At 45.0% G+C, this 13,972-nt stretch overlaps 1 protein-coding gene across 1 annotated transcript in view; it reads left to right on the top strand.

Annotated features, from left to right (window-relative positions):
* CPT1B (carnitine palmitoyltransferase 1B) overlaps nt 1-13,972 on the top strand; it is a 67,371-nt gene that overhangs the window by 37,840 nt on the left and 15,559 nt on the right. Inside the window, exons 15-16 of the mRNA XM_056573008.1 lie at nt 10,287-10,421; nt 10,515-10,667. Coding sequence (XP_056428983.1) covers nt 10,287-10,421; nt 10,515-10,667 — 288 coding nt within the window. The remainder of the gene's footprint in view (nt 1-10,286; nt 10,422-10,514; nt 10,668-13,972) is intronic.

Raw genomic sequence — 13,972 nt, 5'->3', positions numbered from 1 at the left:
TATTCCACAGCAGGTTACATACAGATCAAGATGTCTGACGCGTTTCGCGCTTTACAGGGCTTAATCGTAGACTAATGCACCTTGTAACAAACATGATTAAAATACTGAGCGATCCGGTCACATGACCTATCGCATCATCACATTAAAATTACACGGAAGAACTGGATACCTGGATAACACATGGATCGGGCTCTATTTGCATATCCTGAGGTAATTAACTACGCGCTAGTTCACACATTCCTACCTAGCGTTTTTTTTTTATGTTAATCTTTTTCTAGAATTATACGTATTTTACCGCAGACCTCATTAGTTTGTTATATCCATGACACTATCTACATACTTATATGTAACGATAGGACCATGTATATCCCTATACCGCTTGAGGACCAAAAGAAACCAAAAAACTACTACTACTAAACTGAGATCTAATTTAACGGCTACAAGGTATTATGAGAAGGCACCGAGGCTCACTCACTCCCCAAACTCCACAAGGGGATATTCCCGCCCCCATTAAGACCTATTGTGGCAGGTATTGGATCCCTTCTGGAGCGCTTGGGGGAGTGGATGGACCATCACTTGCAACCACTGACAAAAATCACCCCCACATTTTTACAGGACACTAAGCATGTTATCAATATACTTAACGGGGTGCACTGCGAAGATTCATTTTCATGGGCCACGTGCGATGTGGTAGTGCTCTACCCATCAATACCGTGGTCCCAGGGTCTAGAAGCACTAAAATTCCATTTGGAGAACTATAGTGGATACTCCCCTGGTCTGTGGGAATTTGTCGCAACAGAATTTTTGTTGAAACACAATTATTTCATGTTCGACGGTGACTTCTTCCTTCAGACCAGGGGAGCTTCAATGGGGGCGCAATATTCGCCCTCATTTGCTAACATATATATGTTCTTTTGGGAACAAAAATATATATTCAACCCTGACAGTCCGTTCTTTGGAGAGATCCACTGGATAGGAAGATTCATTGACGATTTGCTGATTATTTGGAAGGGTACTGAGGAACACTTTAGAGAATTTGTGCAGTATATTAGTAATAACAATTTAAACCTTAGATTTACCTCCTATTTCAGCAAGTCGTCGGTGAACTTCCTAGACATAACACTAACCAGCAATAAGGACAAAATAGAAGTATACCCCTTTAGGAAGGACACCGCAACGAACTCGGTGTTGTTGGCATCATCATGCCATCCAAGGCACGTGATCAACAATATCACATTCGGGGAACTCTGTCGAACCAAAAGGAACTGTTCAGACAAGGTGCGGTTTGAGCAGGTAAAAAAGGAAACAGTGGATAGGTTCAAAGAGAGGGGGTATGGAGAAAAAGTGCTCCTAGACTCAATAGAAAGAATTGACAATTTAGACAGGAAGGTGTTAACAACATACTCAAATAGAGAAAGCAGAAGAAAGAAATCAAAAAACAGAGATGATGGTATAAGAAAACCTTATTTTGGAGGGCGTGGCTTGGCGCCGACGGTGATGGCCGCACATTAGGAGGGCTCCTGCTCTGCTGGCCATAAAGGAGCTTTAAATCCACAAAGGTGACCCTGCTTTCAGATGGGGAAGAATTCCCGACGTGCACGAAACCCCTCCGCACCCGCCCGGCTGACTTTATCTACCTCCGGAGGCATACCACGCTACTTTCAGCCGTCCCCGGCCTCAGCTTCTTCCTCCCTCACCGCCATTACGGGACCTGCGCTGGGCCTGCGCTCCCGTTCCGGCGCTCACCCAGTGCTACCCACGAGGGATCTCTCTGCTTACCATCTGCCGAAGACACCAGGGACGCCTGCGCTCCGACTGCCGGTGACTGCAGCTGCTGTGACTGAGCCTGTGACCTCGCTTCAGCCGTCGGGGAGCAGCGCTACTGACCCTGCTCCGGATCTCCTGCCTGCTGCTGCGGCCCCTGTTGTGGGCTCTTCTCCTACTCTGGAACTGTTGCCTGTGGCGGTGAGTGCTGCTGGGGGACCTGTATTAACGGCAGATTCCCCCCCTATCCCCGCTCTGCAGCTGTCCCTGGTGGGCTCCTCTCCCTTGTCGCTGGGTGGACCTGCTGGGGCTCCATCTTGGGCCTCCTTGGTGGGGGGCCGGCCTTCTCCAGCAAGTTCTCTGCCGTGCTCAGCTACTCACTGCTGCTCGGCCTCCCACTCCCCTACACAAGTGGGACCTGCCTCTGTTCCCCCAGCCCATTCTCCTATTACCCCTCTGGACCCTCTAGCTGCCTGCTATACCCCCCCCCCCACGTTCCCCTAAGCCACAGAGGTCCAGGCAAGCTGCCATGCAGACCTCCATACCAGCTTCTGGGGCACTCCATCTGTCTCATAAGGGGACCGCTTGCTCTCAACCTGGGCCGGTAGCACCACCGGGGCCGACCCCAGCCCTTCTGTCCTGGGACTTGGCATCTGACTCTGATTTACCCTGCTCGGGCCTGTCTGTGCATTCCTCTGCTCTCCCTGATTTGAGCCAGCTCCTTTCCCAAATTCCTACTAAGGAGGACTTCCGCTCTCTTATTGCTGAGGTTAAAGAAGCCTGCCGAGCGGAGATCTCTATGCGACAGGACCTCCAGCATGTCTCTGACCGAGTGGATGGCTTGGAAGATGCTCATGATCACACCAGAGAGTATATTTCCCAGCTCCACTCTACCATTGCTTCTCAGAAGGACTTCCTTGGGGATCTCCATGCCCATGTTGAGGATCTGGACAATAGAGGGAGGCGTAACAATATTAGGGTGCGAGGGCTGCCGGAAGCTGCACGTGAGGAGGACCTTTTTGCCACCCTGGAAACCATTTTTAACCTGATACTTGGCGAACCCCCCTCCCATAGGATCAAACTGGACGGAGCTCACAGGGCGCTTCGTCCTAAATCTGCCTCGGGCGCTCCACGGGATGTTATTTGCTGTGTGCATGATTTCCAAGTTAAAGAAGCTATAATGGCTAAGGCCAGGTCCCTGAGACATTTTGACTTCAATGGGGCTCCTCTTCAACTTTTTCAGGACTTGTCCTGGTTAACCCTCAGGAAGCGACGACTGCTCCAACCCCTCCTGGAGGTCCTACGCTCTCATCAGGTGCCGTATAGGTGGAATTTTCCATTCGGGCTCCATGCCCGCAGAGATGGTCGCTCCGCTGTTTTACGCTCCTTTTCTGACCTTCAAGCCTTCTGCTCCACCTTGGAATTGCCTGTGCCTCAGTTGGAAGATTGGGACTTGATGTCTCCCCCTCCACCTTTGCCTCCTGTGTGGCAACCAGTCCGAGCTCGCCGGTCTGGTTCTCAGCGGAAGTCTTCACCACCCGCCCTGGGGGCCCCGACTCGGGCTCCCCCCTGAGTTTCTGACTGGGACGTTGTATTTTTTCCTCAATACTTTTTGCTTGGGGGTTCCTGCTGGACTCTGTCTGTCCCCTGATTGACGGAGATTATCCCCTCCGAGCGGTTGACATTTGTTCTAGTTTTATATTATCCCCATCATTATAGTACAGTTGCATTTTTTGGTCACCTGTGGTTCTTATTCATATGTGTTTTTTCTGCAATGGCTTCAGAGTTGGGCACCTACCTTTTTGGTGGTGGTTTTCCAGTTGGCTCCTTCCATTTCCCCTCCTGAGGCCATAGTTATGGATCGCTCATGCTTTGGTTCATGGTCCACATTGATGGTCCTGGCCTCCGCATTGGCTTCCTGGTCAATGGTTTATTTTACTATTATCTGTTGTACTTTATTTGTTTGTTTGTTTATCTGGTATCTGTTTGGTCTTTCGTCGTTTTGTTTGTCTTTGTGTTTTCTCTTGATTTGGTGTTGTTTTCTGTTGGTCTTCTGTTGTCTTGTGTGTCCTTTTCCCCTTTTTTTCTCCCGCCTTAGATTCCCTTCTCCTGTCCGTACAGTTGCTGGTCCCTGCTCTTTTCCAGTCCCCATTGAGGTTTTGGTGCTGCCCGGTGTATCCTACCAGGTTGTTCTTGTGAGTATGCTTCTTTATGGCTGTTTCTTTTTCTTCACTCACCCGCCATGGTCAGGTGTGTTTCCCTGAATGTTAAGGGGCTTAATTCCCCCACTAAGCGACGCCTACTTCAAAGGGAGTTGGTTGGTTTACATGCTGATATAGTTTTCCTTCAGGAGACGCACTTCGACCATTCTGGGTCTTTCCAATTTCTTCAACACCTGTTCCCCCAGTCTTACTCAGCTACCACGAGTAGGAAAACAGCGGGGGTGGCTATTCTGGTCTCTAGGTCCTGCTCGCTTCAAGTTTCTTCCTCTCTCTCTGACCCTATGGGACGATACGTAATCTTAGAGGGTACTCTGGGAGGGGTCCCCCTTTTGCTCTGTAATGTCTATGCGCCTAACACTTCGCAAATCCCTTTCCTGCGTAGGGTTTTTGCTAAACTCCAGAGGTATCCCCCATCTGCATGGTTAGTGGGCGGTGACTTCAACCTCATTTTTTCCCCATCCTTGGACCGCCATTCTGTTACTAGTGCTCCCCCTGCACCTGCGCAGCTGCGCCTGGCTTCGCTTTTTCGACGTCTCATACGTAACTCCTCGCTCTACGATTTGTGGCGGATTGGCCATCCGACGGAGCGCTCTTTTAGTTTTTACTCATCCCCACAAATTGCATACTCGTATTGATTATTTTTTTGGGAATCTCCCTATGGTGCGCATGCTCTCTGATACTTCTCTAGATCCTATCTCCTGGTCTGACCACTGTCCAGTTCTTCTCTCTTTTTCTTCTACCCCTTCCTCTCTGAGATCCTGTCATTGGAGGATGAACGACTCTCTTCTTATAACCTTACCTTCCCGTGAGTCAATTCAGCAGTGTATTTCCGACTACTTTACCACTAATGATGGCTCTGTATCCTCTCAGGCTATCCTTTGGGAAGCTCACAAATCGGTGATCCGGGGCCATTGCATTGCTCTGGGCGCCGGTCTCAAGCGGAGCGCTCTGAATCGATCTCGGGAACTTCGTATGGAGATTGCTCGACTGGAGGCTCTCTTGTTGTGTTCTCCTTCTGTTTCGACCCTGAGGAGCTTGGTGGCAGCTCGGGCACGCTTAAGCGACCTGGCTCTCCATAAAGTTGAGAGGCAATTGCTTTATGCTAGGCAGCGTTTCTATGAGAAGGGTAACAAGGCCCACACTATGCTGGCGAGACGGTTGCGTGACCGGGCTGCTGCTCAATCCCCCTCAGCTTTGAAGGACCCTGCTGGGGTGCTTCATTACCACCCTGCTGATACCTCTCGTCTGTTTGTTGACTATTACACTAATCTTTACTCACTTCCTTCCCAGTTGCCATCCGACCCGGGGGAGAGAGTGGCGGCCCTAGATGCCTATCTTTCTCAATGTGGATTGCCCTCTCTTTCAGGGGCAGACCAGGATGCTCTTAATGCTCCTATTACTGGAGAGGAGATCTCTGAGGTCCTTAAATCTCTCCCCTCTGGTCGCTCCCCTGGGCCGGATGGCTTCCCTTACCTGTATTATAAAACATTTTCATCTTTGTTAGTGCCTAAACTTGTCCCCCTTTTCAATTCCTTTCTAGACGGAGAAACGATCCCGCAGTCTTTCTTGCACTCCCTTATCACCCTCATACCCAAGCCTGGTAAGGATCCTCACGATTGTTCGAGTTACCGGCCCATTGCCCTCCTTAACTCTGACCTTAAGCTTTTTTCCAAGGTTTTGGCAGTTAGACTATGCTCCTTCCTCCCGGCCCTTGTTCATAAGGACCAGGTTGGATTTATCCCTTGTCGCCAGGGTGGAGACAACACTAGGAGGGTAGTGGACCTGATTGATTTTAACAATCGGAGATCTGAACAGGCATTAATTCTTAGTCTTGATGCTGAGAAGGCTTTTGATAGGCTTGGGTGGCCGTTCCTTTTTGCTACCTTACAGAAATTTGGGATTTCGGGGAAGTTTTTGACTGCACTGCGGGGTCTCTACTCCTCCCCTACAGCTTCACTTAAACTTCCTCACTCGCCATCTCCTACTTTTTCTTTGTTTAATGGGACTCGTCAGGGTTGCCCGTTATCCCCGCTGATCTTTGCACTCTGTATTGAGCCCTTGGCTGCCATGATCAGGGGCGATCCGGACATAACTGGTATTTCCTTACATGATAGGGAGTTCAAGGTTTGTTTATTTGCTGATGATGTCCTTCTTACGCTTTCTCGACCTCTACTGTCTCTTCCTTCTCTCTATAGGGTCCTGCATGACTATGGGGTGGTTTCTGGCTACAAGGTAAATCTTTCTAAGTCAGAGGCTCTTCCTCTTAACCTTCCCCCTCATCTTTCTACTCTTTTACGCTCTAACTTTTCTTTTCGGTGGTCTCCCTCTGCTATTAAATACCTTGGGGTCTGGATCTCCTCTCACTATTCCTCACTATACTCTACCAACTATCTCCCCCTATTCAGGGATCTCCGTGCCCTTATGGAAAAATGGCGCTCGCAATATATTTCTTTTTTTGGCCGCATTGCTGCGGTGAAAATGACTGTCCTTCCGAAACTCCTCTACTTTTTTGAAACCCTGCCAGTTCGGGTCCCGCTGTCGGCCCTGCGCTCCCTACAGGTGGCTATATTTTGGTTCATTTGGGACGGTAAAAGGCATCGGCTACCGATGTCCGTGATGTTGGCTGGGCGGGCGTTTGGGGGTCTGGCGGTCCCGGATGTAGTGAAGTATTACTGGGCTGCCCATTTGCGCCATCTCGCGGCGTGGTCCACCTATCATGCCTACAGCCGCTGGATGGAAATAGAGAAGCTGTGGTTAGCGCCTATCCACCCTATCGCTCTCCTTTGGACTCTTCCTGCCTCTGCTCCTACTCTCTCCCCTCTCCTGGGTCCTATGGCATTTTCTAAATATGTGTGGAATTACTGTTCTGTCAAATTTAAATTACTGTCTCCCTCTTCCCCTCTTCAATCTTTCCTTTATCATCCTAGTTTTCCCCCTGGCCGGACCTCTCTTATGGTAAGGCAATGGGGGTCTAGAGGCCTTTTTTGCTGGGCGGATGTAGTTGACCCTTTGATGCGTACCCTCTTGCCCTTCTCTCAGTTACAGTCTCGTTGGGATCTCCCCTCGTCTGAGCGTTTTCATTATTCACAGCTACGACACTTTATGTCCTCCATGCTGGGTGCGCTAGTGGTATCTTCCCCTACGGGGTTTGAACGGCTGTGTCGTGGTGGACCTCAGGCGAGGGGGCTTCTCTCCGATATTTATTCCTTGCTAATCCAACCTCAGGAGGGAGTCCTGGTATCTCATCACTATATGTCTCGCTGGGAGGAGGCGCTTAATACTACTATCACTCTCCCTCAATGGAAGATAATATGGGAGCGGGCCTCTAGGGCATCTATATGTACGGCTTATAAGGAGACTCAATATAAATTACTTATGGGTTGGTACCATACTCCAGAGTTATTGAATAGGCTGAATCCCGATATCCCCCCCCAGTGCTGGCGTTGTGGGGTGGGTTTGGGCTCACTGTTTCATGTTTTCTGGTCCTGCCCTCTTATCACGGGGTACTGGGAGTTAGTGAGTCGTTTGGTATCAGATGTCCTTGGAGTCTCAGTCCCTCCTGACCCTCAGGTCTACCTCTTGCACCTTTCACACTCTGCTCTGCCCAAGAAACTGTTTAAACTGGCTATGCATATGTTCTTGGCAGCTAAGACACTTGTTGCTAAATGCTGGAAGAGGACTCTTCCTCCCTCTGAATCGGACCTACTCTCCCGAATACGTGATATACGCTCTTTAGAATACCTCACTGCCTCTTTGAATAATACTATCCCTGCCTTTCTTTCAGTTTGGGAACCATGGGACCGTTTCTCTGACAGGCAACCTCCCTGAAGCGGTACTGACATCTTCCTCCCCCCCCTCTTTCCCCTCCCTCCTTGTTCCCCCTCCCCCCCCCTTTTCTGTTTGTTTGTTTGTTGTTGTTTGTTCGAGGTTCTGTTGTCCTTGTCTCCTTTTTGTCTTTGTTTCTGTCTTCTCTCTTTGTCTTCGTGTTGTAGAGTCTTAATTCTCTCTTTGAGTATTTGGCTATAAACCTATGTTCATTTACTACAGTCTTTATGGTTTATCTGTGGTTGGGGCTAGTTGTATTGGACTACAACTGTTTCTGAATGCTCTGGTCTCTAGCTTAGCTTGTCATTTGCCCTGATGTGATCGTTCTGGGCATTGCCCCAGTTTATGCTTTGAATGTGTTTTACTGACTTTCTGTTCTTTATGTGAAAATCTTTAATAAAAATTACAGTTGAAAAAAAAAAAAAAAGAAAACCTTATTTTGTTACGCCCTATAGTCTACAATTTAATCAAATAAAAAGCATAATTAATAAATATGTCCCGGGCCTTGAAACAGACCCCATACTAAAAATATAGTGCAAGATGGTATTATGTCAGTTTCATGCAGAGGTCCCACTTTGGGATCCACTTTGTCACCCAGTTTGTTTTCAAGCCAGTCCAATCCCAGAAAAAATAGGGGGACTTGGCTGGAAACAACAGGGTGTTGGAAGTGTGGACACACTAGGTGCATTACCTGTAATTTCATAGAACAAACAAATAAAATAATTTCATGTTGTACGGGCAAAGAATATAAGATTAAAGATTATATCAATTGCAATTCAAAATCCATTGTATACGTGGCCACATGCACTGCCTGTAAGTTACAATACACAGGTTGCACAGGGAATACATTGAAAACAAGATTCCGTAAACATGTAGCCGACATCAAAAATAATGTATCTAGTGTGTCCATGCTCTCTAAACACTTCATGTTCCTACTAGCAACTAGGCATCCACAAGGTCTAAATAAGAGACTAGATTTGATAATCACTTGTCCCTGAAAAATAACGCCTCAATTCATTGCGTTCCACATGAAAAATATTGGTTGACATTTGCTTAGCTTTTACCGTTGAAAATAAAATAAATTAAAATAATATTAACAATAGTGTAAATTATAAAGTAACACAAACAAAATAATAATGCAGCAAATTATAAAAATAATAAAAAATCGGTAAAAAAGATAATAATAAATAATAATAATAAAAACAAAAATAATATAAAATATAATAATAAACACATAACAATAAACAAATGTAACCAAAGTAAATAAGGTAACAGAAATTAAGCATCCCATAATTAATAAACATCTACATATGCGTAATAATATAAACTCACATGTGCAATGCATTATATGCATATATCCAAACCGTTATGTATAACGGAAATATGCATATTTTACTATAAAAATGAATATAGTCTATAATATCTAAAATAATAATAGCCTCGGTGCCCTCTCATAATACCTTGTAGCCGTTAAATTAGATCTCAGGTAGTAGTAGTAGTTTTTTTGTTTCTTTTGGTCCTCAAGCGGTATAGGGATATACATGGTCCTATCGTTACATATAAGTATGTAGATATTGTCATGGATATAACAAACTAATGAGGTCTGCGGTAAGATCCATATAATTCTAGAAAAAGATTTACATAAAAAAAAACGTTAGGTAGGAATGTGTGAACTAGCGCGTAGTTAATTACCTCAGGATATGCAAATAGAGCCCGATCCATGTGTTATCCAGGTATCCAGTTCTTCCGTGTAATTTTAATGTGATGATGCGATAGGTCATGTGACCGGATCGCTCAGTATTTTAATCATGTTTGTTACAAGGTGCATTAGTCTACGATTAAGCCCTGTAAAGGGCGAAACGCGTCAGACATCTTGATCTGTATGTAACCTGCTGTGCAATAAATAAAGACAAGCCTTTTACCCCATACTTTGGTGCCGGACGGAGTTCTTTTCTAATTTACAAATCTGTTTAACTTTCTGGCACCAGTTGATTTGAAAAAATATTTTTCCACCAGAGTACCCCTTCAATGAACGTGGACTGAACCCAGCCCTCATATGGTGGCTAATGACTACACAATCTCTCGGGTAATAAATTTGTTTTCACAGGCAAAACCATGTGGCCTTTGGCCACCATGGCTTCATATACAGTATATGTATATTATATCCATATGTATTTTCCACATTGCTGAACTGGAGCTCTACATGTATGTTTGGTCCAATTAGTGAGATAGAGCCCCTGTTGCTAATATGCAAATGTGTGGGAATTCTTAATGGAGTGCTAAATAACTCAAATATAAGCCGCCAAGTTGAGCAGGTTTTTTTATTTACTTGATCGGTGGTTTGTTAGTGAGATAGAGCCCCTGTTGCTAATATGCAAATGAGCTCCTTTAAGCTGTCAGATTGCCTTTAATATCTACCGTGAATTGAATCTCGTATGTAAACTTTTTCTTTTTCTGTTAAATGTGTTTTGGCAGGATAAGGGTCACTTCTGTCTGACATACGAAGCTTCAATGACTCGCCTGTTCCGTGAAGGTCGAACAGAGACTGTTAGGTCATGCACCTCCGAGTCTTGTGCATTTGTAAAAGCCATGGAGGATCCCAATGAAACTGTGTGTATATGCTTTGAGTCTTATTCTTTTCAATAAGTTTGATCTTATAACGGGAAGAATTTTACTCTGATCATGATCCCCTTTTTTATACAGAAAGAGAATCGCATGGCTCTTTACCGCGCGGCGGCAGAGCGTCACCAGCTTATGTATCGTTTAGCAATGACAGGCAAAGGTATTGACCGCCACCTATTCTGCCTCTATCTCGTATCCAAGTATCTGGGAACTGACTCCCCTTTCCTTCAGCAGGTGAGAACTTCATACATTCTGTTACTATGTGTATAGTGCGATATTTAAGTACCACTAGGCCGCACTAGGCAGAATTTTTTCAAAGTAGACCTTGCTTAAAGGAGTATTCCACCCCTAGACATCTTATCCAAAGGATAGGGGATAAGATGTCTGATCGCAGGGGTCCCACCACTGGGGACCCCCGCATTCTCAGTGGCGGCACCCCGCTGTCATCACAGCGCAGAGGAAAATCTTTTACATACATTAATCTGTGTAGTAGTTGCAGAGTTATGACTGTTTATTCACTGATTGCTATTCCGCTGCTGTGCGCAATAGAGGTGGTGAGCGGCTCACAGAGTTATCCCACCTCCTCTATATTCACTGCCTGTCCCATCCCTGTAATGAACAACACGGGGGAGCCCCTGGCAGGCTCTCCTTTTCTTTTTAACCCCTTAAGGACCAGGCCATTTTATACCTTAAGGACCGGAGCGTTTTTTGCAATTCTGACCACTGTCACTTTAAACATTAATAACTCTGGAATGCTTTTAGTTATCATTCTGATTCCGAGATTGTTTTTTCGTGACATATTCTACTTTAACTTAGTGGTAAAATTTTATGGTAACTTGCATCCTTTCTTGGTGAAAAATCCCAAAATTTGATGAAAAAAATGAAAATTTTGAATTTTTCTAACTTTGAAGCTCTCTGCTTGTAAGGAAAATGGATATTCAAAATAAAACATTTTTGGGTTCACATATACAATATGTCTACTTTATGTTTGCATCATAAAATTTATGAGTTTTTACCTTTGGAAGACACCAGAGGGCTTCAAAGTTCAGCAGCAATTTGGAAATTTTTCACAAAATTTTCAAACTCACTATTTTTCATGGACCAGTTCAGGTTTGAAGTGGATTTGAAGGGTCTTCATATTAGAAATACCCCATAAATGACCCCATTATAAAAACTACACCCCCCAAAGTATTCAAAATGACATTCAATAAGTGTATTAACCCTTTAGGTGTTTCACAGGAATAGCAGAAAAGTGAAGGAGAAAATTCACAATCTTCATTTTTTACACTCGCATGTTCTTGTAGACCCAATTTTTGAATTTTTGCAAGGGGTAAAAAGGAGAAAATTTTTACTTGTATTTGAAACCCAATTTCTCTCGAGTAAGCACATACCTCATATGTCTGTTAATTGTTCGGCGGGCGCAGTAGAGGGCTCAGAAGGGAAGGAGCATCAAATGGTTTTTGGGGGGCATGTCACCTTTAGGAAGCCCCTATGGTGCCAGGACAGCAAAAAAAAAAACACATGGCATACCATTTTGGAAACTAGACCCCTCAGGGAACGTAACAAGGGGTAAAGTGAACCTTAATACCCCACAGGTGATTCACGACTTTTGCATATGTAAAAAAAAAAAAAAATGTTTTACCTAAAATGCTTGGTTTCCCAAAAATGTTACATTTTTAAAAAGGATAATAGCAGAAAATACCCCCCAAAATTTGAAGCCCAATTTCTCCCGATTCAGAAAACACCCCATATGGGGGTGAAAAGTGCTCTGCTGGCGCACTACAGGTCTCAGAAGAGAAGGAGTCACATTTGGCTTTTTGAAAGCTAATTTTGCTCTGGGGGCATGCCGCATTTAGGAAGCCCCTATGGTGCCAGAACCGCAAAAAAAAACCACATGGCATACCATTTTGGAAACCAGACCCCTCGGGGAACGTAAAAAGGGGTAAAGTGAACCTTAATACCCTACAGGTGTTTCACGACTTTTGCATATGTTAAAAAAAAAAATTTTTTTACCTAAAATGCTTGGTTTCCCAAAATTTTTACATTTTTAAAAAGGGTAATAGCAGAAAATACCCCCCAAAATTTGAAGCCCAATTTCTCCCGATTCAGAAAACACCCCATATGGGGGTGAGAAGTGCTCTGCTGGCGCACTACAGGTCTCAGAAGAGAAGGAGTCACATTTGGCTTTTTGAAAGCAAATTTTGCTCTGGGGGCATGCCGCATTTAGGAAGCCCCTATGGTGCCAGAACCGCAAAAAAAAAACACATGGCATACCATTTTGGAAACCAGACCCCTCGGGGAACGTAAAAAGGGGTAAAGTGAACCTTAATACCCTACAGGTGTTTCACGACTTTTGCATATGTTAAAAAAAAAAATAATTTTTACCTAAAATGCTTGGTTTCCCAAAATTTTTACATTTTTAAAAAGGGTAATAGCAGAAAAATGTTGGTTTCCCAAAAATTTTTGATTTTTATTTTTTTTTTTAAAACTTTATTTATGAATTTTCATATAACACAAACCAGTACAGTTATGCACCCAAGAAGGGAGCACAAACAACAGAACAACAGTAAGGTCCTCAATATACAAAGTATAAAACAAGGAATAAGAGACCACCAATACAATCATAATCATAATACACATATCAGAGTGAGATACATCTTGCATACACAGTTAGCTAATCTATGACCCTAACTGGGGCCGAACAACTGTCCGTCCACTGGGACAGGGTAGCTATACGGCTATTAGAAGCCCCACACCTCTTCGCTATCAATCCCTCCAACACGAGGTTACTATGAACCTCCGCCAGAATGGCAGGAAGACTCGGCACCTCAGTCGACTTCCACCTCCGAGCAATGTGAGCCCTCACAACTGTCAGAATATGATACAAAATGGTCATATAATGCGGGGGAACTTGTTCTAAGGACAGGAATAGTAGCGCACTCTCTGGGCCCCATGAGAAGGGGCAGTCCACTAGGTTGTCCAATAACTTTTTAATTTTGGTCCAGAGAGGTGCAATCAACGGGCAAGTCCACCACACGTGTAGCAGAGTACCACTTTCCTGGTTACATCGCCAACACACCGGGGAAGTGGTAGGGTATATTTTAGCCAGACGTACCGGCGTGTAGTACCATCGGTATAGGAGCTTCCTGGAAGCCTCGAAATGGCTAACACATTTAGAATATTTTTTGTGCATGTTAAAGACAAAGCTCCACTGCTCAGCCGTGAATCTGCGTGCCAAGTCCTCCTCCCATCTGGACTTAAACGTACTGATCATTTCCCCCTCCGCCTCAGTCAAAGCTACATAAGCAAGGGAGATACCCCTAGCAAAGGAGTCCCTGCACAGGAAATGATGTTCATACGTAGTGCGAGGCCGAGAGCTATCCCAAGGGAGGGAACTCAGAAAATGTCTAAGCCTCAAATATTTGTAAAAGTCTTTCTGTGATATAGAGAACATGTGTACAATATCAGTGAAAGGCATCAACCCATTAGCATCGCTAATCATTGCCACAGTGAGGATGCCCGCATCTATCCAGGGCTTA

This window comes from Hyla sarda, chromosome 4, assembly GCF_029499605.1.
Source record: "Hyla sarda isolate aHylSar1 chromosome 4, aHylSar1.hap1, whole genome shotgun sequence".
NCBI classification, from domain to species: Eukaryota; Metazoa; Chordata; class Amphibia; order Anura; family Hylidae; genus Hyla; species Hyla sarda.
Note: the sequence above shows the minus strand (reverse complement) of the source record. Positions and strands in the feature narration are given on the sequence as shown.